This window comes from Salvelinus sp. IW2-2015, linkage group LG22 (genome assembly GCF_002910315.2).
Source record: "Salvelinus sp. IW2-2015 linkage group LG22, ASM291031v2, whole genome shotgun sequence".
Taxonomy (NCBI): Eukaryota; Metazoa; Chordata; class Actinopteri; order Salmoniformes; family Salmonidae; genus Salvelinus; species Salvelinus sp. IW2-2015.
Window position 1 is genome coordinate 12,382,404 of NC_036862.1, and position 26,291 is coordinate 12,408,694.

At 42.7% G+C, this 26,291-nt stretch overlaps 2 protein-coding genes across 2 annotated transcripts; both read right to left on the reverse strand.

Annotated features, from left to right (window-relative positions):
- Nucleotides 1-815: 815 nt before the first annotated feature.
- Nucleotides 816-10,518, reverse strand: LOC111982833 (neuromodulin-like). The gene is made up of 3 exons (XM_024014456.3): nt 10,281-10,518; nt 4,320-4,938; nt 816-1,650 (listed from the first exon to the last, which is right to left on the reverse strand). Exons 1-3 carry the CDS (start codon nt 10,308-10,310, stop codon nt 1,568-1,570), a joined length of 732 nt encoding a protein of 243 aa, XP_023870224.1. The 5' UTR covers nt 10,311-10,518; the 3' UTR covers nt 816-1,567.
- Nucleotides 10,519-12,211: 1,693 nt separating this feature from the next.
- On the reverse strand, nt 12,212-24,413 carry LOC111949913 (myelin protein zero-like protein 3). Its single transcript, XM_023967252.2, has 6 exons — nt 24,190-24,413; nt 20,441-20,607; nt 18,235-18,448; nt 17,453-17,609; nt 16,999-17,068; nt 12,212-13,169 (listed from the first exon to the last, which is right to left on the reverse strand). Exons 1-6 carry the CDS (start codon nt 24,257-24,259, stop codon nt 13,089-13,091), a joined length of 759 nt encoding a protein of 252 aa, XP_023823020.1. The 5' UTR covers nt 24,260-24,413; the 3' UTR covers nt 12,212-13,088.
- Nucleotides 24,414-26,291: the final 1,878 nt, after the last annotated feature.

A 26,291-nucleotide genomic window follows, 5' to 3' on the forward strand; every position in this document is an offset into this window, starting at 1 on the left:
GTGGAATTGACGCCAACCTTGGACAACACATGTAGGTTACCAGTTAATCCTTCATGAGAAATCTTTCTGGTGATTATGAAACACTTGCTGATCCTCCAACACAGACCTGACCAACTGGAAGTTTTGGTGCCAAATACTGGGAGTATGGAAGAATGGGTGTATCTATAACCTATCTATGTTTAAAAAATAAATTAAAAAATAAATTAAAAGTGACCTGTATGTTTTTACTGTCAGGTCAATTGGGCTCGATTCAATCCGTAGTGCTGAAGATCTGCGTTGTAGTTCGATTGATATTTAAAGGCAATGTTCCTGCGTTAGCGGAGACTACATTCACTTTAAACACTCCATATGTCGGCTCTAATCAGAAATAACCTTTACATTTCAAGTGCGCTATAGCGCTGAACCTCAGATTGAATTGAGACCCAAGAGTATAGCATTTGCTACTAATAAGCTAATAGCTGGGTATCATTTCATGGCAGGAATTCAATTCAATATGTAGTGCTGAAGAGCTGCCATACAGCACAACAGAAATGGAAAGCCATTGTTCCAGAGTTAGCGGACTGCATTCACAGTAAACGCTGCATTGGTCGACTCAATCAGAAATGACCTTTACATTTCAATCGCGCTATAGTGCTGAGCAATACGAATTTGAATCGAGCACCAAGCCCTAAGCTGCAGGTGTCACTACGCTCCACTAGATGTCTCCAGATCTCATTAATAATACTACTATTATACTCCAATTCAGTCTTTATGTGAAAGTGGCTTCATTAGCAAATATTTTGTTTGGCAGGTGAAATATATTCCACAACTTATGATGGTAATTGGCACATTGCTTTATTTTGAAAACAGACATTGAAACCATTGTTTTTTTTTCTCACAATTGAACTCCTCAGATTCAAACTGGACATTGCACTCACTGGAACATAGGAAAAGTTTTTTCGTTTTGTTTGTTTGATTTTCTTTTTAACATCAGTGCAAGAGTAATTCCAATTCATATCAAACTGTCATAACAACACCAAGGACATCAAAAAGAAGCCACTTTTTTTTTTTGTATTGTGACTGCGAAAAGTTCCTCTTAGTGGAAGAGTTCCCATGCAAGTTGTAAGATGGTTCATGCTAATCATGTAATTTGGAAGGGGGGATTTTAGTTGTGGGGCCAACAACATGTCATAGTACTCATTGTTCTCCGTAAAGTCGTGAAAATCATGTCAGACTTGTTAGTTTTATAAGTGCGGAAGGAGAAGGACCTGTTACTCAAAGAACGTAAACCAAGCTTGATCAACTCAAGCAGAATATGAAAATGTCCTGTCCTGCTTTGTAGGGTTTTGAAACTCAGTTCAAAATGTGGATACGTCCAACCATCGAATCAATAATGTAAGATACAGAACATACCCAAATCATACCACTTATAGCTTGAACCAAAAAACGCATGTTGGAAACTCTCAACATAAGAAAATCATTGCCACACAAAAAATGACAAACAAATAAAAATGGACTGTCTTCACATTCAGAAGGAGAAGAGTCACCCTTTAAATTCATTTGTAATCATAGTATTTTTTTCTCTATGTTAAACTTTCGCTTGGTCCTCCTTGGACTCCTCCTGGTCTGCCTCTGCTGGAGCCTCAGCTGGTTGGGATTCTTCGGCACCATCTGAAAGAAGAAATAAGGAGGGAGGAAGGAAGGAAGGAAGGAAGGAAGGAAGGAAGGAAGGAAGGAAGGAAGGAAGGAAGGAAAGGAAGGAAGGAAGGAAGGAAGGAAGGAAGGAAGGAAGGAAGGAAGGAAGGAAGGAAGGAAGGAAGGAAGGAAGGAAGGAAGGAGGAAGGGAGAAGAGGAAGGAGGAAGGAAGGAAGGAAGGAAGAAGAGGGAAGGGACAGGAAGAGAAGGGGGGAGAGAAAGAGAGAGAGTAGCAACAGTTCATTCCTCTCAGAACCTGCTAGATGGGATTCTCAAGTCCAAGACTAAATCTACAGAAATCTACTCTGTTTTTGGTACAGCTGGTCTACATTTACACCAATGTCTACGATTTTTTACAATTGTACTATTTAATTGCAATTGTACTATAAAGTCAGATTTTTTTACCCTGTGAGACCTAAGCATAGATCCAAATCAGATTTTTAACCCTGTGAGACCTAACCATAGATCCAAATCAGATTGTTTTACCCTTCAGAAATACTTAAATACTTAAATATAGAAAATGTTGCAAAAATGTGTGGTAAGAAAACAGAAATTACATGAAAATCACATCAAAATGGATCAAAAACATTTACATGTGATGGAAATATTGTCTAATGGTACATACATTTGAAATTAAGTCATATTTTGTCTGAAATAGGCAAATTGATCGACTTGACCAATTCAAATGTTTGTATTTTGCTATCAAAAACAGAATAAACAATTTGTGTTTTTTTTTCTATGTATGGATAAGATATTTGGTTGTCCTTTTTGGGTTATTTTATTTTCTATCTTACTTCTTTACCATAAAATGTCAGTATTCTTTTAATGTATATTCATTTTTCTTCTTTTGATGTGTCGAAGGTACATCAAAGTTACTCTTGAAATATTTAGTTGTCCATATTACTTGCAGAATTTGGAAGGGAAACAATGTCTCACTTTGACAATCCTTCAAGCCTAATGTTGCATTTTTGCAGCACTTACAAAACTACCTCTAGCTCAAAACGTTTTTTCTTYATATGTTTTTTACTACATAATCTCTACATCTTAGAGAAGACAGGAAAAATATTTCAAGTCATGTACTTGCATGGATGGCCTACAGCATTTGCTTGTGTATGGGACCAGTGTGGTCTCAGACGAGTGGACAGTTTTCTAATGTTTCAGAGGCTACTGATGCCACAATAATCATACCAACACACAACAAATACTTCTAAGAGATACAGTACATCTGGGTCTAAGGAGATGCACTTTGTAGTTTGGCATAATTGTTTTGTTTAGGACCTGTACAGGATGCAATTTAGGACATTTATTTTTACAATATTGGGTCTCACAGGGTTAAGGCTTATTTTCCCTACGAGTTGAACATGTAGATGTTCTTTCCTATCAAAGCTATTTTCCTAATTTCCTGGAGGTAATGATGTCATCATGACTGCATTGACTTTAATCATCAGCATGACATCATCTTCGCTAGTCATCCAGTGGGAATCAGAGATGGCGCTAGACGTGCGTGAATGTGACTCATGATAGATGACTCACACAGCACTTGGTATTCTACGGGCAATCAATGGGCAGGTTCCAGGTAAGGGAGTGGTAACCATGCAATCACTGAGGAAAATATTGACATTTCAACCCATCCTAGAAGATGAGCTAATTTATTATTTATCCCGATTTCTCTCTCTGGGGATCAATAAAGTTGATTTCAGTCATTCATTAACTCATAAAAGTCTCCATCAATAATATTTCTGTGAAAGGTCTTCCAACAACACTGTCTTGTGTTTCATTGTGTATAGACCCTGAATATACCGGACAGATAATATAAACACCTCCACTGCTACATATTGAATATTAAAATATGTCGTTTTTGTCATTATTGTTGAGCACCCCTCCTTTTCTTTGTTTGCTGAAGCTCGAAGGACCACCTGAACTCCACTAAAATACTCAATTCCATTTGTACTATATCCTTTACATTGGACTTTATGACCTAAATATATGACCTAAACTAGTGCTTCATATGATGGTTAGCCATTCCAGGTCATGCATGTCTTCACGGTCTGCTGGTTTCCGTCTTAATTGACCACTTTGAGTAATTTATCATTCGGTAAGTCTGAAAACCATGGCCAGGTATCCCGGGTCTACACCAGTAGCCAAGTATGTGTAACTATGACAACCTGCAGACAGTGCAGTCCCTATGACCTAGTTTATCCCAGTCCTGTCTAAGCTTCTGTCCCAAATGGCACCTTGTACCCTGTAAAATGCACTACTTTTAACCAGGGCGCATAGGGTAGTGCACTATGTAGGGAATAGGGTGCCACTTAGGACAAAGACACTGATCCTCCTGTAGAGGATTCTGCACATATTCCATTAGGTAGGCTACATCATACAGTCTGGGAGTTCAAGGACTGGAACAAGATAACCTACTGAGCCTTTGCCCTGTTCTCTCATACTTAGAACCAATCAAAGATCCTGTAAAGAGATTATGAGTAACAGCTTGACATGATGTAATTTTGTAAATTTGGCTCACAGATCATTTTATTCTTAATAATAAATGTATTATACGAGCTATTGTGGTTTGTGTTGTGTTTGTAGCCTATTTCTAAGTTCATCTACATGGATGGGCATCTCAGAGGCTGGGTTACAATAAGGCCTACCTTTTTTGTCTTGTGTTTGGTGAGGCTCCTCCTGATCAGCCGTCTCACTGACAGTAGCAGCAGGCACGTCGGCTTGTTTGGACTCCTCCTGGACAGCACCACCCTCCACGCTCTTTTCAGCACAATCAGTGGAGGGGTTTTGGGCAGAAACCGGAACCTCATTGCTGTCCACCTCTTTGGGCTTCTCCTTGGTGTCYCCGGGCTCCGCCTTGGCGTCCTCTTTGGAAGGCTCTGAAGGCGCCGCGGTGGGAGAAGCTGCTGCTGCGGCTACGGGAGAGGTGGCGACCGGGGCAGGAGAGTTTGCTGGCTTTTCTGAGATGGGGCTTTTGGCTTGGCTCGTCTCCTCCTCTTTAATCCCAGGGGTGGCTTTTTCCTCGGCAGCCTGCTCAGCCGCAGTGGGGACGTCCTCCTTCTCCTCTTCTCCGTCTGCCGCCTCCTTCGCCTCCTCCTCTGGGACAGCTGGACTGGCCTCCTCATCCTCCTCTCCATCTTTCATTTTTTTCCGGAGTATGTGTCCACGGAAGCTGGCCTGGATTTTGGTGGCCGCCTTGTGGGCTTTGTCCTCTGGTTTCTTCTCATCCTGCTTGATTTCCTGGTCAGCCTCTTCATTCTTCTCAACCTTGGGAAAGAGACAGGATGTCAAGAAGTCATGAGCATATTAGAGGACAACAAAACACCAAGGGCTTACTATTGACATTTTGTGTCTGCCCTAAAATGAAGCAATATTATTGTTATCTAACCAACAAGAATTTCAATTGCCGCTTCAAACAAACACCCTTTTGGTGACCTACTAAGCTCTTAGAAAGCTGTTCCAGCTAAATGGCTAAATGTGAAAGGTCTCCAATGAAGTGGTATCAGAGGCCCATACTCAACGGGCCTGCCAAATAGTGAGTGACAGTAACTATTATATGAAGCCCTTTTGGATCAACATCCAACCAATAGCGTCTCTTATTGTGGCAGATGAACAGATAGCATTCCACCTTGGTGAACGCCATTGGATGTCATTCACATCCAATCCCAATGGTTCTGAATAAGAACACTTCCAAAAGGCATCTCCAATAACACATCCCACCAACATACCCCACCACCCACAATAGATACTAGATTATAAGCGGAATCAAGGGAAATTCCTAAAAGGTGGATTGTTCAAGGCAGAAGAAGGTACAGTCTGAGCAGGCGGTGAGAGTGGGATGTGGATCTGAGCACGGTTGTTCAGGTTTGGGTTGTTAGAAGTCGGTGGCCGTGGTTGGAGCAGAATTGAGGAACAGATGAGGAATAGGAGTGGGATAGGTGTTGAAGCCTGTACAGGGCGCCAAGATGTTACCTTTGATATCTGGATCCATAGTTGGAGTGGTCCATCAAATAGAGGGCTGTGTTATGATTCTTATAAATCTAATGAAAAAGAAATGAAGTGAAAATAAGGAAAAATAAACAAGGATGTTGAAATTGACAAAGCAAAAAATTATCAGTGCATTAAAAATGAATAAATAAATAAACAGATTGTACTGATTTGAATTATGCATGTATCTCACACAGACAAACTATGTTAATCTGAAAATAATAGAGTGAACCAATGTAAAGGAAACGTAACAGGCAGTGTGGACTAAACCAAATCATAGAGACTGTGATTCTAAGTCTATGATGTAGCTAAGAGTGTAACATGCTTTGTCTTTCACGAGGGATTCTTGCTTCTTGTTACAAATACGCTACATTTTTGGTCTCATTGCATAATAAGCCAAAGAGTGATGCATGTGGAGCAGTTACGTCTTGATGATTAATCTCATTTCCAATTAGTATTTGTTTTGCTTTGTTTTTAGATACTGTAATCGGTTACTATCATTACTATCATCAATAACATAGTTATAATAACATCAGAAATGGTGTACAGCATTGTTTAATTACTAGATCCCTGAAAGCTGCTTTGTGGGTCCATCTTTGGTTGCTACCTCGTCAAGATGCACAGCCATCCTCCCCCCGAATGATCAAACGTTACCTTGACAACCAGAGTGCTACATGTAACTCATCACTCAGTGCCCTGTCTGCTGTTTTTGACCAGTGGTTCCCAAGTAGGACCCGTGGTCGTACTTGGCCTTTCCACAGAGGGTACTTGAGAAGACTCATGAGACAATAGGCTTACTGTTAAAATGCACATGAGTGGGTACTTCAGGTGTACTCTGGGCAAAGCAAAATTCAGTTGGTGGTATGGTAACCAAAAAAGGGTGAAAACTACTGGTTTAGGCTATGATTGACATTACACCTGACCCCTTGGGGAAGCAGCCAATAGGAAACCATAAATCAGGGTAGCAAGAAGGAGCTGGCTGTTCCAACGGTCAGGGCGTTTGTTCAGGGTCAGTGTGTGTGTGTGTGTGTGTGTGTGTGTGTGTGTGTGTGTGTGTGTGTGTGTGTGTGTGTGTGTGTGTGTGTGTGTGTGTGTGCGTGCGTGTGTGCGTGTGTGTGCGCAGGTGCGTGCGGCACCTTTAGGAGGAGAAAGATGTCTTAATCACCTGCTGCCAATAAATATATAATGTTTTTAAAGCCATGACTATGTATTAGTTTGGAATAATTTAGTGATGTGCTAATGGAACAGTGAGATTTGATAGACTGTTAGAGTAGGAGGTGAATATAGCGTGTCTGGCACACCCTCACAGCCGTAATGGTATCTTTAATATGCATGATCTCATAGGTGCTCACAATTGCCAAATTTTGGTCTAAGCACTTGCTCAAATAGAATGACTTATGGCGATTGAGAAGGGCGGTTAACAATCTGTCGATGTGCCCTTGAACAAGCCACTTGACCCTAGTTGCTCTGGATAAGAGCATCTCCTAAAAATGGCGAACATGTTGAATTCGCAGGACAATCTAAGATGCCCCCCAAAAATGTGGGTCCCATGTGGCTCATTTGGTAGAGCATGGTGCACCAGGGTTGTGGGTTCAATTCCCACAGAGGACCAGTATGGAAAGTGTATGCACTCACTAATGTACGTCGCTCTGGATAAGAGCACCTGCTAAACTTCAATTGTAAACTGTTTTGGGAATATGAGAAATTACGTCATTTTTTGCATTAAGGGGAAATATTTCATTGTCCATTTGGGGATTACAGGTGGGTTTTTTGTTTGTTCGTTCAGATAAATGTATTGAGACCAGCTATAATTTTTCAAATAAGAGAATAGAACTCATTACACTGATTTTACAACCATTTTACCACAATCAACCTATTTATATTGTCTGTTCAACCCACCAAACAATGAATTTGTATAGTCTACTAGCCATGTTATAAGGTGGCTTCCCAGACATATGAATGGTAGAATGTCCAAAGCAATATATTTGCATGTTAATGTCTGACGTTAACCAATGTACCTACAGCAATATAGAACATCATTTTGAGAGCCATATCAAACTGATTTAATCTGGTCTTCCAATCAGATGTCTGGGGAGAGTTCTATATCGACAGTTCCAATGGTATTTTGCTACAAAGCTACAGTATATCCCTTTTAAACCTCAATCATTGAAGATCTAAAAATAATTGAATAATCAATCGATGTTAAAAAGCATCGGCATGTCAATTGACACCTAGACTCCTGAGACAGCTTCAGACAACTGTATTCAAACAACAATCTGATTCCTTAATGTCACTCAGTGCAGGATCTTTCCACTCATCAAATGAGCATATCTCAAAACGGTCTCTCAGGAACACTAGTTGCATTTGCCCTTTTAGATAGCTGATTGCCTGTAGGTGATACACCACCAGTAAAAGCCAGGCTACAGTCTCTGAAAGACAACTGTACATCTCGGGACCCAGCCACTGTCCTTGGGTGGGCAACACTGTGTGAACCACACCCCACAGAGTGGTTTTATGGATGGATCTTTCAACGGTAGCCAGCCACCATCCCCCACGTCAGACCGCTGTCTCAGTTTGGAAACCATTAGGGACTTTGTCACAGGAGGGAAATGAGACTGCTGCTTGCACAAACGCACACAGCCGGTATTTGTATCCTCTTTTAATTCTTACTCGCTCAAACAGACTCCTCTACATAGGGGAATGCAGCGTGCTGACGCAAACACAGCCCTTATCTCAGTAAACCAAACACTAATGATCTGTATGTGTGTTTGAATTGAATCAGTGTGTGTAATAAAACGATAGCTTGGCTCTCACAGTGTAACTTACACACGACCACTGAAACCAGACAGGGAGAGGGTAAAAAAGAAGTCTGCCAAGAAATATATGGTGTCTGTCGCAATATGTCTAGTAAATGTATACCCTTGAATAAATCTCATCTTGATAGAAATATGTCTGGTTTTCTAGTGGATGGGAATGCAACTGAATCTCCCCCATTCTCCCTGAGCTGCTACTACCCACTCACACAGCACCACACCCTTTCATCCAGCTGTCTCCTCTCCTCTCCCTCCTCTTGCGGGAGAGGGGGGGGGGTTCAGGTGGAGGAGAATACATTCACCTACCCGCACAGCCCCATGCCTCTCCGACACACGCCTTATTCCCAGGACGGTGAATTAATGAGCGGTGTTGTACATGTTTCGATGGCCCCAAGAATGATGTTCGCAACCAGATAATATTCAGCCATAATAGCCACCCTAATTTAATTAAATAGGCTGCTCTCTCTCGTTTGAACAAAGGCTCCACAATCACGGCTGGTCTGACAGTGGCTCTGTTGAAAAACCTGGTTGCTGCTACTGCTGTATGGGTGTGTAGCTCTCTGTGCTTTTAACAGCAAGCTGAGAGCAATCTCTCTTGTTGCACCATTTATATGCTGTCTAAATCCAGAGACTTCATTCATTCATTAGCCAGTCCTCAAAAGCAGAAAGCAGAGTCTAAGGGCTGGATGCTGCATGGGAGGCGGTTTTCCCTGTGGTGAGAGTAGGTTAGGATTCAGATAACAGCATTGTGTGGAGATAGGGTTTAATGCAGTATTAAAGCTGCGTGAGAGAGAGAGGGATGCCTCACCCACTTCAGTGCAATGTGCAGCCTGGCTGAGCTAAAATGACTCATACATGCTGACATTTAAGCAGGAATCAGGTGTTGATGGATTCCAGTGCTTTATGAAGCCAATACAATTCTGATCACTCTAGGCAGCTTCTGCAGATAGATAGCTCTGTGCTAACAAAAAATACCTTCTGCTAGCTACTTACATCAAGGTACTATCTCATACTGTACAACTCCAAGACCCACCCGTAGATTCACAACACCTTCCTTTTCTGAGAAAGTATTCTCCGCTATGTATTCATCTGTTTTTTCACAACTATGCACCCATAAACATGTGTAGACCTAATTGACAATATACACTTTTAACCCCCGAACCATGCTAATCCCTTTAAAGTCCTAATTTCCTATTGAAATCCCTGGAGACACCGTGGCCAGAGGAGTTGAGTCTTAGTCAGTGGAGCCTTACCCCACCCTTTTTCCTCTACAAACATGCCTCTCTATCCTCTTGATTCTTAGAGATAACACCCAAATAGGATTTTTTAGTAGTGCATCAATTAAGAGCAGCCTTAAGGTAATTAAGACAGTATTGTGCTCATTGGAGGAAGTATCCCCAGTCTTCATGTGTCCCCTGAATACAGTACAAAGAAGTCAAGGCAATCACAGAAGGCAGCAAACAGGTGCATCAAGTGTCTATCAATACATCTTTCAGTGTTTAAAGTAGTGGATCGATAATAGTATAAAAGTCCTCAGCATCATGTTACAGGCTTATCTTACTGCTATTACAGTATGAGGTCTGGAAGCATTGTGGCTACTACACTCATTCAGACATAATTACATTAACAAGGCGTGTCCGTTTTTCATCTGAGACATCACTGAAGTCCCAGCGAGCCAAGAAGACAAGACAATGAGATAAGCGTATCCTCAATTCAGTTACTGAAGTAGTTAGTCCAAACGTTGAACAATTTAGACACATTTTGAAACTGCCAGATATGAATGAGAGAATCTGTAAAGAAAGCCGTTACCGGTTTTGTTCTTCTTATGCAGCACAGCATACTTGTAATATCCTTTCTCTCTTTTCCCTTCTTTCCTTTTTGCCTTACACTTCTCTCTCACTCCCTCGCTCTCACGCTCTTGCACACGCTCACTGGCTGTATCAACAGCTGAGTCGCCTAATGCTTTTACTCATCACAATTTGCACACACACTCACTGTCTGCCTGCTCGCGCCTCTCTCTGACTTGCTGGCTAACAATGACTACAAGCCCACCCTTTAAAAACCCTCCTTCCCCTCCCTCTCTTCATGCTGACACCCCCTCCTTCTCGCTCTGTGATGAACCTATCCCCCTTTTCTCCCTCCCCCTCTCTCCTCCACAGGCGACCGGCATGCAGCCTTGCACTAGCGAGAGCTACAACCCCACCCTATACACGGCTCCTAGTATGAATGATTGAATACATCCAATCTGTCAACAGACAATTACCATTCTTTTGCTTTTTCTCCCTTTTTTGAGTCCCTCCTTACACTGGGACGGTGGTCCTGTTGAATAGCTTTTATAGTAAAGAGGAGATTTTCCTGCTTAAATCCCACTCAGTCAGTGCTGTTAGTAAAGATCAATAAATAAACCAAGCTCCAGTCTAAATTACCTATGCCAATTCCCTGTTCTGGCAGAGACACCTGCATGTTGCTGCCAATGAGGATGTGTGAAACAGAGTGCTAATGCTTACACACGTCAATGTCTCTTCAGTGCTCTGTTCACATGGAAACAGTACCAGCTCTCACAGTGCTGTGGCCATGGAGGAGAGGAGGAAGGCCGGGTGTGGCAGGAGCCAGGCTCCATTCCCTCCTCTCTGCCCAAATTTGCGCAGAATCTGTTGTGATGACCAGGCACAATGCACACTGTGGTGAGAGCCCCCACACCCTCTTTGACCAGAGAGAGAGGGGGGAGCAGATTCCAGACACACGAAAACAGGATCCAGGGGGCTCTGCTCTGTCCTCACATGTGCTTCAGGATTATGCCACATCCCCTCCTCACAGGGAAATCATTACAATATTCTACTGAATGTCCATCTACCACTTTGGCCTGCATGCCAGCCAGCCAGCCAGCCACTCCAATCTATTATTAGTATTTGGACTGAATCAATCAATCAATCAAATGTATTTATAAGGCCCTTTTTACATCAGCAGATATCAAAGTGCTGTACAGAAACCAAGCCTAAAACCCCAAACAGCAAACAATGCAGATGTAGAAGCATGGTGGCTAGGAACAACTCCATAGAAAGTCAGGAACATAGGAAGAAACCTAGAGAGGAACCAGGCTCTGAGGGGTGGCCAGTCCTCTTCTGGCAGGGCCGGGTGGAGATTATAAGAGTACATGGCCATCAAGGCCAGATTGTTCTTCAAGATGTTCAAACTGTAATATTACAGTTACACTCAATATCATAAACCCAGTGGTGGTTCTAGATGTATATGAAATCACTGAATCCTACACAAATGTGTTGCCACGGTAGTTCAAACGAGGTAGAAATAACAATTATTTCACCTTATTGTATAATTTAGGAGGAAACGACAAAATCAATTGGACTGAGAAAATGAATCTGACAAGCTATTTATTGAAATGCTATTGGTTATTATACTGAAAAATATAAACGCAACATGAAACAATTTCAAAGATTTTAACAAGTTACAGTTCATATAAGGAAATCAGTCAATTTAAATAAATTCACTAAGCCCTAATCTATGGATTTCACATGTCTAGGCAGGGGGGCATCCATGGGTGGGCCTTGGAGGGCATAGGCCCACCAACTTGGCAGCTGTTAAACTTGCTGTTTAATCAGCTTCTTGATGTGCCACACCTGTCAGGTGGATGGATTATCTTGGCAAAGGAGAAATGCTTACTAACAGGGATGTAAACAAATTCAGGCACAATATCTTTGAGAAATAAGCGTTTTGTGCATATGGAACACTTCTGGGATCGTTTATTTCAACTCATTAAACATGGGACCAACACTTTACATGTTGCGTTTATATTTTTGTTCAGTGTAGTTCACACCAGCAACATGAATGGCGATTTCAAACAACATGGGTGCCCGTGTTTAAGTCAGATTAGGTTTAAAGACCACCATTATTGAAAATGTGCTGTAGTTCAACTTACATGGTAACTGGACTAACCATTTTACCAACGGACAAGAACATTTATGTATTTTATTAAGCAGAATTATAATACATTTTGCACATGCATGCATTCAACAACATTCACTACACTGTACATCCCAATTCTAACATGTAAATCAAATCCTGTAAATTCATTCAACATCAGAATGTGAGGTCATAATATGTCCACTCCTGAATGTAGTTATACCAACGGGTTCAAATGTAACACTAACTCTAAAGACATGTTTAAAACAATCTTAATTGACCTCAATGAAGCAGATGTAACCACAGGTAAAGATTAACTACAATTCTAGCAATAGATTCCATGAAGACCGATACTTAAAAAAAACGGTCATAATAGCTGTACAAATACAATGATTCAACATTTCCAAAGTTATAAAGCAGACAATAACTTAATATATGCATCTCCTTCATAATAAGAAAATCCATCCAGAAATGTTTAGAGTATAGTGCTAAACGTATGTGTGTGTGTGTGTGTGTCTGGCACAGGATTCACATTTATCCCACCAGCGGAATCAGCTGTGGACAAGCCATGAGAGAAGGGAGGTGAGTGTGAGAGACTGCCCCGTCCACAGAGCCAAGTCCAGGAATCTTGGCATTTTGAACAGTGTGAGTGAGAATTCCTGTTCTGCTGTTCTTACAGACCACCGCCACCAGGGATCTCTAGCACTGAGACTCGGCCATGGTCTCTCCCTGAGCCGGAGGCCTCTCTTTGTGGACGTAGTAATCCTCATAGTCGGAATCCTAGAGACAGGAAGTGGGGTAACAGATAAATATTTAATTGACATCTCAAATTGTCAGACATAAACTACATTTAGAGTATGCTATAATGGCGCAGGAGGACATGGCTGCCGTTTTACGGTCCCCTAACCAATTGTGCTATTGTGTGTTTTTTTTGCGTTATTTGTAACTTATTTTGTACATAATGTTTCTGCCACCGTCTCCTATGACCAAAAAATTGATTCTAGATATCAGGAGAGCGGTTACTCACCCCGTACTGGAAGAATACTTTTTTTTCTGTAACGAGTCGGACGCAAATAATTTACTCCAGACAAGGCCCTCATCCCCATTATTCGCAGGAGAAAGAGACTGAGATATCAGGGACGTAGGTCTGGGTGCCTTCTAAGGATCCGACAGCGAGTGGGTAATCTGCCTTTACCATCGATCCTAGTACCCAACGTACAATCACTGGATAATAAAATAGATGAACTACGAGCACGTACTGTGCCTTGCAAAAGTATTCATCCCCCTTGACGTTTTTTCCTATTTTGTTGCATTACAACCTGTKATTTAAATTGATTTTTATTTGGATTTCATGTAATGGACTACACAAAATAGTCCAAATTGGTGAAGTGAAATGAAGGGGGAAAAAACTAATGGAAAAGTGGTGCGTGCATATGTATTCACCCTTTTGCTATGAAGCCCCTAAAAAAGATCTGGTGCAACCAATTACCTTCAGAAGTCACATAATTAGTTAAATAAAGTCCACATGTGTGCAATCTAAGTGTCACATGATCTCAGTATATATACACATGTTCTGAAAGGCCCCAGAGTCTGCAACACCACTAAGCGGCACCATGAAAACCAAGGAGCTCGCCAAACAGGTCAGGGACAAAGTTGTGGAGAAGTACAGATCAGGGTTGGGTTATAAAAAAATATCAGAAACTTTGAACATCCCACGGAGCACAATTAAATCCATTATTAAAAAATGGAAAGAATATGGCACCACAACAAACCTGCCAAGAGAGGGCCGCCCACCAAAACTCACAGACCAGGCAAGGAGGGCATTTATCAGAGAGGCAACAAAGAGACCAAAGATAACCCTGAAGGAGCTGCAAAGCTCCACAGCGGAGATTGGAGTATCTGTCCATAGGACCACTTTAAGCCGTACACTCCACAGAACTGGGCTTTACAGAAGAGTGGCCAGAACAAAGTCACTGCTTAAAGAAAAAAATAATCAAACACGTTTGGTGTTCGCCAAAAGGCATGTGGAAGACTCCCCAAACATATGGAAGAAGGTACGCTGGTCAGATGAGACTAAAATTGAGCTTTTTGGCCATCAAGGAAAACTCTATGTCTGGCGCAAACCCAACACCTCTCATCACCCGAAAAACACCATCCCGACAGTGAAGCATGGTGGTGGCAGCATCATGCTGTGGGGATGTTCTTCCATAATCCTTTCCTCCTGATTCAGGAGCAGGAAGCACCAGTGACTCGGTCAGTAAAAAAAAGCGGTCAGATGAAGCAGATGCTAAGCTACAGGACTGTTTTGCTAGCACAGACTGGAGTATGTTCCGGTATTCTTCCGATGGCTTTGAGGAGTACACCACATCAGTCACTGGCTTCATCAATAAGTGCATCGATCACGTCGTCCCCGCAGTGACTGTACGTGCATACCCCAATCAGAAGCCATGGATTACAGGCAACATCCGCACTGAGCTAAAGGGTAGAGCTGCCGATTTCAAGGAGCGGGACTCTAACCCAGATGCTTATAAGAACTCCCACTATGCCCTCCGACAAACCATCAAACAGGCAAAGTGTCAATACAGGACTAAGATTGAATTGTACTACACCGGCTCCGATGCTCGTCGGATGTGGCAGGGCTTGCAAACTATTACAGACTACAAAGGGAAGCCCTGCCGCGAGCTGCCCAGTGACACGAGCCTACCCGACGAGATAAATTACTTCTATGCTTGCTTCGAGGCAAGTAACACTGAAACATGCATGAGATCATCATCTGTTCCGGACGACTGTGTGATCACGCTCTCCGTAGCAGATATGAGTAAGACCTTTAAACAGGTCAACATTCACAAGGCCGCAGTACCAGACGGATTACCAGGATGTGTACTCTGAGCATACGCTGACCAACTGGCAAGTGCCTTCACTGACATTTTCAACCTGTCCCTGACTGAGTCTGTAATACCAACATGTTTCAAGCAGGCCACCATAGTCCCTGTGCCCAAGAACACGAAGGTAACCTGCCTAAATGACTACTGACCCGTAGCACTAATGTCTGTAAGACGAAGTGCTTTGAAAGGCTGGTCATGGCTCACATCAACACCATTATCCCAGAAACCCTAGACCCACTTCAATTTGCATACCGCCCCAATAGATCCACAGATGATGCAATCTCTATTGCACTCCACACTGCCCTTTCTCACCTGTACAAAAGGAACACCTATGTGAGAATGCTATTCATTGACTACAGTTCAGCATTCAACACCATAGTGCTCATCACTACGCTAAGGACCCTGGGACTAAACACCTCCCTCTGCAACTGGATCCTGGACTTCCTAACCGGCCGCCCCCAGGTGGTAAGGGTAGGTAACAACACAGCCGCCACACTGATCCTCAACACGGGGGCCTCTCAAGGGTGAATGCTCAGTCCCCTCCTGTACTCCCTGTTCACTCATGACTGCATGGCCAGGCACGACTCAAACACCATCATTTAGTTTGCCGATGACACAACAGTGTGGACACCAATAGGATGTCTCATCGTTGTCGGTGATCAGGCCTGATCAGTTGCCTGATCACCGACAACGATAAGACATCCTATAGGGAGGAGGTCYGAGACCTGGCCGTGTGGTGCCAGGACAATAACCTATCCTTCAACATGATCAAGACAAAGGAGATGATTGTGGACTACAGGAAAAGGAGGACTGAGCACGCCCTCATTCTCATCGACAGGGCTGTCGTGGAGCAGGTTGAGAGCTTCAAGTTCCTTGGTGTCCACATCACCAACAAACTATCATCATCCAAGCACACCAAGACAGTCGTGAAGCGGGCACGACAATGCCTATTCCCCCTCAGGAGACTGAAAAGATTTGGCATGGGTCCTCAGATCCTCAAAAATTATATTGCTGCACCTTTCGAGAGTATCCTGACTGGTTGCTTCACTGCCTGGTATGGCAAGTGCTCGGAAACCGACCGCCAGGCACTACAGAGGGTAGTGCGTACGGCCCAGTACATCACCGGGGCCAAGCTTCCTGCCATCCAGGACCTCTATACCAAGCGGTGTCTGTCAAAGACTCCAGCCACCCTAATCATAGACTGTTCTCTCTGCTACCTCATGGCAAGCGGTACCGGAGCGCAAAGTCAAGGTCCAAAAGACTTCTTAACAGCTTCTTCACCCTAGCAATAAGACTCCTGAACAGCTAATCAAATGGCTACCCAGACTATTTGCATTACCCCCCTCTTTTACACTGCTGCTACTCTCTGATTATTATCTATGCATAGTCACTTTAACTCTACCTACATGCACATATTACCTCAATTACCTTGACTAACTGGTGCCCCCGCACATTGACTCGGTACCGGTACCCCATGTATATAGCCTCGCTATTGTTATTTTACTGCTGCTCTTTAATTATTTGATACTGTTCTTTTTTACTTAACACTTATTTTTTCTTAAAACTGCATTGTTGGTTAATTAAGGGCTTGTAAGTAAGCATTTCACTGTAAGGTCTACACCTGTTGAATTCGGCGCATGTGACCAAAACAATTTGATTTGATAATTGATCGGGCGAGACATGTGCCCCTAACTAATTCATAAGCAAAAAGAAACATGCCATACCAGAAAATATATGTGGCAGCATGTCGTGTTTTTCTCCTTGCTGTGGATCTGCTTGAAGCCAGGCTCCTCTCTGTCAAAAAGATGGTAGTGTTCAAATTGGTCAAATCACAAAACAGTCAGCAGTAGCAATTTGCTATACGGGCTCAAGGTCGTTTCTCAATTGATCTTTCCTTGATTCCTCGCATCATCTCTGCTCGGCTTCTTTTCAATCGTATTGGAGGAGAAGGTCCACTGTCCCTCCCCTCGGACCCTCTTCCCCAATGCATTTTGAGAAGGAGGCGAGGAGAGAGGACGAAAGGAATCAAGGAAAGATTCATTGAGAAAAAGCCATAGTGTCCACTCAGCAAGTCAGCGATGGGGGCTCTCTTTTCCAAAACCATATCACTTCTTTAAAGCCATATGTCCAGGAGGCCCTGAAGAACTGGTGCACTGATTGAGGAGTAAATCTACTCACCCAGGTGTGACCTCAATAGGGGAGTGGTAACCCTGGGCCTGGCTCTTGTCCCTCAGAGGGCAGCACATGCGACCCAGCAGAGCCAGCGTGATGGTGGCGGAAGGAAGCAGGATGAAGGCTAAAAGCACCGCCACGTCCGAGAAGTGAACCGCGAGCACTGTGGAGAGGAGAGGGTTCATCATAACTACATACACACTCAGTGTCAGCGCAAAGTGGAGACGGTAAAGATTCCTTAATCTCTTTAGTTACGAGATCCGCCTTGTACCTACGATCGCAACACAGCCGTACTAAAAAGGTAGTTTAGCATGCCTTCGTGTGCAATTGCTTAAATAAACCCGTAAAATAAATCTGCATCCTGTCCTCAAAAGCTTCTAAAAGATGGATTGTTTTAGCTTTGTAAAAAATGTGACTATGTGTACTGAAATCTATAAGTATTCGAAAAGGCATCATATAAATGTGACCGACCATACCAGCATTGAACACGAGGTAGGTTTTACTGCCCAATGAGTCGTAAATCTCCCCAGTGCCACAATTCCCACACAGTCATGTTCTACACGTCATCATTCCTAAGGTCAACAGGGTGAACCCACAATCACCTTTACTAACAAATCTTAAACTCCTGCCTCTCAATTACGGGACAAATTCTGACTTGAGACGCACACAAATGTTCTTACTGGAACATTTTCTCAATAGTCCTATTAACATCAGTACATGATTCACATGCACCCATCTCAACTTAGAATTTGGCCCTAAATATACATTTCTCTGAGGAATTGCCTCACCTTTGGGCGTCACGGTGAGGACGGTCTGTGAGGTGGGGAATCCGTGAACGTCGGGGGGGTTCCTGACAGAGCAGGTGTAGGTGCCGTTGTCGCTGAGGGAGGCGTTGAGGAGCTGGATGGAGGCGTCGCCCCGGGCCGGGCTGCCCAGCCACTTCACGCGCCCGTTAAACTGGCCGTCCTGCGGAGGGAACGCCAGAGAGGAGAAGTGGAAGAACTGGGGAACAAAGAGGAGAGATTGTGATGACTCTGGGCATAGGGTTAGGACAGTGTTACTCAGACCGTGGCAACAACAGAGCCACTTTACAAGACACAGACAACAGAAATACTGCATCAATCACACTAACCATGACCGCGTTTCGAAAAGTAGCAGGGGTAGAAGGCTGGGAATGGTTTCAAAAAGGGGTTTGAATAAAGTTGAAGCTAAAATAGGGCTTTACTCATCAGACGGCAACACACCGACAAATAGACAATAAGAAGTGTCAAAGAGCCACATCGAAGAAAACAAATTACATATAGTGAATAAACGGCACAAGAAAATATACAGAAAAACCAACACACAGCAGGCCTGTTAACAATCAATGGTGCTTAGCAGATATATTGTTTTATAGCTCTGTATGGGCTGGGCTCTCCAGGAGGCACTTCAGTTCAGACAGCCATAGAGCTGAGACTGCACCCAGTCAACCCAGACAGATACTTAGGCCTAACTCAGACAGGTTACAACTAGCCAAGTATCTCTGAAACATTCAGAGCCAGACCCAGATTAAAGCTAGACCTGGACTAAAACTCACTTTCAATGTAGAATCATCATTGAATGATTTTCAATCCAGGACTAATTTGGGTCCGGGAAACCGTCTCTCGGGGTTCAAATGTTAGGGTCTGTGGTTCAAAGCTTTGTGGGTACCGTAACGGTAGTGACTCACCGAATAAAAACCTGGTGGATCATGGCCATCAAAATGGATATTGAATTGATTTGCTCATGACTTATACAGGACATTGATTGACTGGAGGTGTTCATTCAGAGTCATTCAGAGGAATTTAATCACAAGCCATCCAAGTCCTTCCTTGCTATCCGCTGCTACGGATATGTGATTTAATCGTTGGACATTTTGAGCTGCCTTTTCAACCCTGGAAATTCATTCTCATCAAGATATTGATAATTATGCAGGGAGACTGAAGCACACCACCAATTCATAGTTCTCAAGCATTGGCTGATAAATTATATTTCTGATTGAGTTTTCAAATACTTATTCACAGTGCCTTTTGATATACGATTGTGGCAATAAATGTGTCCGAATCCAATAATGAAATTGGATGGAAATAAATGTACTATGAGAGACAGATTCACTCTCTAGCMCTGTTGTGTTGGCTAGCCCTGTTGTGTTGGCTAGCCCTGTTGTGTTGGCTAGCCCTGTTGTGTTGGCTAGCCCTGTTGTGTTGGCTAGCCCTGTTGTGTTGGCTAGCCCTGTTGTGTTGGCTAGCCCTGTTGTGTTGGCTAGCCCTGTTGTGTTGGCTAGCTCTGTTGGGCTATGCGGCAAAAAGTTATACACGTTTCCTTATCCATCTATAGTTGCACAGAACAAACTTGTTCGAGTAAATAAGGAATTTAAACCAAACCCTGCTATGCTTATACAGCCGACACACACCTAGGATGAAGAGTTTGTGTTAGTGACATAACAGCCCACACTATCTGCTGACACTGACACAGCAGTAGGCCTGACTACTACATCTTAATGACTAAACCAACAGCTCCTATCACCTCATCAAGGGAGCCGCAGCACATTAGCGCTGAGTGCTCCTATAGGATATGATACGCCAACAACTACATAGCGTATACATTATCGGCCCTCCAAATGGAATTAAAAATGTACGCGGTCAGCTGCTAAGAGTATCGACAAGGAAATTGGATCTAGGGGAGCTTTGGTGTCGGAGACCTGACCGCAACTTAACATACATTTACCACATCACCAAGATGTAGAAGAGTGATCCTGATTCCTGCCCCTAACTGCCTGGGGTCTCTGAGTCATATTTCCAGGGGTTAAGTGTACCATAGAAATATAATTACTCTAACGGGCATCACAATTCAAGTCAATGTATTGGGATGGGAGGGCCGGCGGCAGCCATGCCAGGGAGTAAAAGCACAGTAATTCTTCATTCAATGTGCGCTTTATTATCAATCAACTCAATATACTGATTCATGGGTACTTACTGCATGCGGAGGGCCTCCGGTCTGGGGCCTGTAGGACCAGTCCACTGACATACGGCTGGTGGCTCGGCTGGTAGAGGTGAAGGTGCAAGTCAGGGTGACGGCATCACCCCTCACAGAATGGACCTCCGCAGGGGAGCTCACTGTTATGCCTGACACAGGGCACAGCACTGAGGGAGACAGCAGGAAGGGTGAGGTGGTCAGATGAGGAAGACACATTCAGGAGGAGGAAGGGCAGACAATTGTACAGACTTTTGAGTGAAATCCAGTTGGGAACAAAATACACTGTGACAGTCAAAAGATTAATCATTTGGAAGAAAAGTAGTTCATATAAATAAAACAAAAATAAACAGAATAAATCTAAAGGTCTCATTTTACAATTGCATATAAATCACAATGTCAAAGGTACCCCTAAAGGCCCACATTGTTGACCCAGTATTAACCCAGTACCCAGATGGCAACATTAAAACGTCTGTACACTGCCTGCCATTAATTGGAATTACACAATCTAATGCATTTTCCATGGGAGACATTGTTTCCCTGGCAACATCTGACAACAAGACTACCAGACGACTCAAGAATAGCAGTAACAGTGTCCTAGTTCTCTCTCTTTCCTTGTTATCTTTTCATTGACATTGAGAGTCTGGCATTGGCAACATACAGACATAACAACCACAAGCATTCCAAGCAATTAATCAAAATCTCAACCATTTAATAGCTGTTCTGCCTAGAACATGCCTACGAAACAAGCACTGCACACCCGTTGTATAATGTGTAGAAATTGAGGAGGAGCTGATTTTCTAACGATATCCATAACAAGTGTATGTACAAGTGGCACATGTAAAATAGTCTACCACTTCCTGGATTGGCAAGCAAACAACAAAAGCTGTTTTTCTTTCCATCAACTATCAGCAAACATGGCAATAACAACACAGCCTACAGTAGTAGTATTCCTTGTGACGAGCGTCGCCAATGCAGACATTGTGCAATGTAAAAAATATTTTTWAAAAGACAAAAGATTTAAATAATGTGTGATATATTTCAAAACAGGCACACCCCCAAAGATTCAATACTGTATTTTCCATGTGAATTCCAACCCACACAGGGAAATGCAAAACGTATCATTTAACATACAGCACACTGTAGGTCTGCATGTGATTCAGAGATTCAGATTTCAACAGTACATAACAATTCTTCTGCCTTGGAGCAAGTAGATACAGTTGAAGTCAGAAGTTTATATACACTTAAGTTGGCGTCATTAAAATTAGTTTTTCAACCAGTCCAAAAATGTCTTGTTAACAAACTATAGTTTTGGCAAGTCGGTTAGGACATCTACTTTGTGCATGACACATGTAATTTTCCATCAATTCTTTACAGACAGATTATTTCACTGTATCACAATTCTAGTGGGTCAGAAGTTAACATACACTAAGTTGACTGTTCTTTTAAACAGCTTGGAAAATTCCAGAAAAAGATGTCATGGCTTTAGAAGCTTCTGATAGGATAATTATCATCATTTGAGTCAATTGGAGGTGTACCTGTGGATGTATTTCAAGGCCTACCTTCAAACTCAGTGCCTCTTTGCTTGACATCATGGGAAAATCTAAATAAATCAGCCAAAAAATTGTAGACCTCCACAAGTTTGGTTCATCCTTTGGAGCAATATCCAAACGCCTGAAGGTACCACATTCATCTGTAGAAACAATAGTATCCAAGTATAAACAACATGGGACCATGCAGCCATCATACCGCTCAGGAAGGAGACGTGTTCTGTTTCCTAGAGATGAACGTACTTTGGTGCAAAAAGTGCAAATCAATCCCAGAACAACAGCAAAGGACCTTGTGAAGATGTTGGAGGAAACAGGTACCAAAGTATCTATATCCACAGTAAAACACGTCCTATATCGACATAACCTGAAAGGCCGCTCAGCAAGGAAGAAGCCACTGCTCCAAAACCCCCATAAAAAAGACAGACTACAGTTTGCAACTGCACATGGGGACAAAGATCGTACTTTTTGGAGAAATGTCCTCTGGTCTGAAAATAGAACTGTTTGGCCATAATGACCACAGTTATGTTTGGAGGAAAAAGGGGGATGCTTGCAAGCCGTAGAACACCATCTCAACCGTGAAGCATGGGGGTGGCAGCATCATGTTATGGAGGTGCTTTGCTGCAGGAGGGACTGGTGCACTTCACAAAATAGATGGCAACATGAGGCAGGAAAATTATGTGGATATATTGAAGCAACATCTCAAGACATCAGTCAGGAAGCTTGGTCGCAAATGGGTCTTCCAAATGGACAATGACCCCAAGCATACTTCCAAAGTTGTGGCAAAATTGCTTAAGGACAACAAAGTCAAGGTATGGAGAGGCCATCACAAAGCCCTGACCTCAATCCTATACAACATTTGTGGGCAAAACTGAAAAAGTGTGTGCGAGCAAGGAGGCCTACAAACCTGACTCAGTTACACCAGCTCTGTCAGGAGGAATGGGACAGAATTCACCCAACTTATTGTGGGAAGCTTGTGGAAGGCTACTCGAAACGTTTGACCCAAATTAAACAATTTAAAGGCAATGCTACCAAATACTAATTGAGTGTATGTAAACTTCTGACCCACTGGGAATGTGATGAAAATAAATAAAAGCTGAAATAAATCATTCTCTCTATTATTCTGACATTTCACATTCTTAAATAAAGTGGTGATCCTAACTGACCTAAGACAGGGCATTTTTACTAGTATTAAATGTCATGAATTGTGAAAAACTGAGTTTAAATGTATTTGGCTAAGGTGTAGTTGTGTAACTTCCYACTAAACTGTAAGCTTTTGTACACTGTCCCCACAGAGACAAGTGAAGGTCACATCCAAAGCAGACACTTAAAAAAAAAAACTCTATGGACACAGCGACAGTCTGAGTACTGTGATCTACATAGGGTTAATATACAGAAATCCTGCGCTATTTAAAAAGACCTCATTGTAAAGTGGACCGAAAGTGAACAAGCTAATCTCATAATCAAGGTAGCAAAAAAATATATATATATAATAAATAATAATATTTCAAGCTGAAGAGCCTTTCGAGTAGCAGATGCTTGATAGCTGTTGACATTTAAATTGTTGATGGGAAAGTTGGCAACCCATTGGCATTTATCCACATATGTCTCTAACATACAGGAAATGACTCCTACTGTCCAACCAGTAAATATCCAAATATGAATTGTTATATAAATCTGATCAATGTCAATAGACCTCACCCAAGAGTCATATTCACAGTTATAGATCATGGATGCTTTGCATTGGACGCAGGCTACTTTAAGCTCAATAACAAAACGTGTCTGAAATTGAAAACAAGGGAAAAGGTCAAAGCCATGGGTCTCATGAATTTCACATGACAGGGTACTGCATTCCTGTTGTAAGGAACATCGGCCTCAGGAGCAATTTGGTTTGTTGTAAACATGCAGTATAATTACTTGGTAGTGACTATTCACAAATGGATACATAGTAGCCTAATCAAAATGTTGTATATATTATGTTAAATGTAAAGGGAAACATGTGGCTTATTATAATAATTCGAACAATAATTCACAATGAATGAGTCTGTAGGGTAAAAACAGTAGGCCTAGACAATTATACAGGGTACAAATTCAGGATTCTATAAAACACCCACAACCCGAATGTCTGTTTAATTTGTTTGTAACGCAAATTCGGCGATCTGTGACATTGAAAACGAGCTCGACAAATAAGAGGGTTGTACTCACCAAAACAAACCACTAAATACAGCAACAATACAATGTTCAAACGTATACTCATATGTTGTTGCCGAAGCATTTTAGTAAAATGAGGTGGGGGTTTAGAACAATTAGATTAAATTGGAAAGTCAGGTCAAATGTTGCATTCCAGGGACTCGTCGTCCATGTTTTTGTGTAACTCATTTGCTCCGCTGTGCCTGTCCAGTGCCCACTAACTGACAAACAGGTGTTTCAGGAAGTGTGGCAGACAGACACTGCGCAGCCTGGCCAAAGAAGGAATAGGAAGCGAGACACCCCACTCGCTGTTTGTTCACCCGTTTTTTCAATGAACTAAGTAGACCAGACCCAGCTGCTATTGCATTACTGTCTATGGGAGACACACCCAGTTAAGTACACCGGAACTTGCTTTTTTTCAATGGTAAACGGCCTGAGTGAACTATCTTAATTTATTAACCATCATCGGCCTGGCATCACAGATTCTTAGTGCGTTTTTTACGTTCAACAAAACTTCTGTAGCACTGACAAGAATGAGGAGGAGGAGCTTGAGAGAGCAAAAGAAGAGTCACGTTATCTTTTGCACTTACCTGAGTAGGCCTGCATGATTTTTACGTTGGCAATGTGCTTGTCGTTATGTCTTTGTAGTAGCAACATCACCCAATTGGAAAGCATTTTTTTCACTCCCGAATGTAAATTAAACCTCTTTCAATGCCACTCATCACCTTATGTGACATTGTGTGTCTAATCCTATTTTCTCATCAGCCAAACTTCCCTCTCTGTAAACTTCTGTCTACCCTGTGGGAGCGGCCAGCTATTCCTAGAGTACAATACCCCTGTCCCAGAGCCCCAGTCTTTAACTTTGTAATTATCCTTAATGGGTGAGATATTTGTCTATCTCTTCCACAGTTTACCCCTGTGTACACGCCTACGTTAGAGAGCCCTTTGAAGTTATTTATGTCTTAATTTAACTCTGATACCATTACATCCGTAGTGAACCACTATCCATCCCGGGGGCATGCACCTCCTACACCGACAAGAGAAATACATCACAATCAGATTTCTCCATGGACAGAGTTTCAGGGATGTACTTTTAGTTGCAAATGTGAAGGACTCTGGCCTCTGGGTATTACCTGAGTGTGTTTCCAACAGTGCCACTTTGTATTTTTGTGAAGTGTATGCATCGAGAGGCCTCTGTTTGGTACACTAGTGTGCATTTCAGCTCTACCTTCCCAGTGAAAATGAATGGACCCTCACTTCTCACTGTCTCCATGGTGGCACGGGCAACAGAGGGCTGATTCTTCAGATGTCAACATGTGGGAAACTAATAAAAGGAGTTTAGTTACAACATCCAGACCCTGCATCTGATTATCCAGGTGTACGTGAATGTGCAGTGCTTTGATGAAAAGTACATGGCCCTCCTCTCACCTTTTGGTAGAGGACATTATCTCTTCATGTGTACAGAAACCTGAGAGGTATACATACAAACATGACTGGAGCTGTCAAAATTGTCAAAGCAACGGATGGCAGACTCAATCAACATCTGTCGGAAATCGTACTGTGGACAACACACCCATGAACATAGTGTTGACTCTCCCCTTGAAAAATGATGGAATCCTATTTTACTCATGTCTCTTCCCAGCATAATGTAGTTAGAGTGCACGCTCTCGCCAGGGGACGCTGTAAGTCGTCAGTCAAGTCTTCAGTTCAGCTGTGCTGTTACATTCCCATGGTGAAGTGTGTATTATTGCTGCTGTTGCTACCTGCCAAGCCCAGCCCAGCCCATTTGTGGCAAAGGGCACCAATAGGGTGATGTGTCACGCTGGCATGAAGGATCGGGAGACAGGCGCAGGAATGCGTAATCGTTTTTTTTATTAAGCCCAAATTATGGCGTGCCGTGTAAAGGCACAGGGGCGAAGACCAAACATGTAACAAAACACAGGGTAGAAACCCAAAACAAAAGAGCGAGGAGTACCTCGAATAAATAACACACGCGCACAATGGTTAACACACAGGAAGAGACCCGTAATCATCTGCGCAATCCACAAGGGCACGAACGCCCAAAACACACAGCACAGGTACTCACACGCACCAACGGACATAGTAACAATAATCGA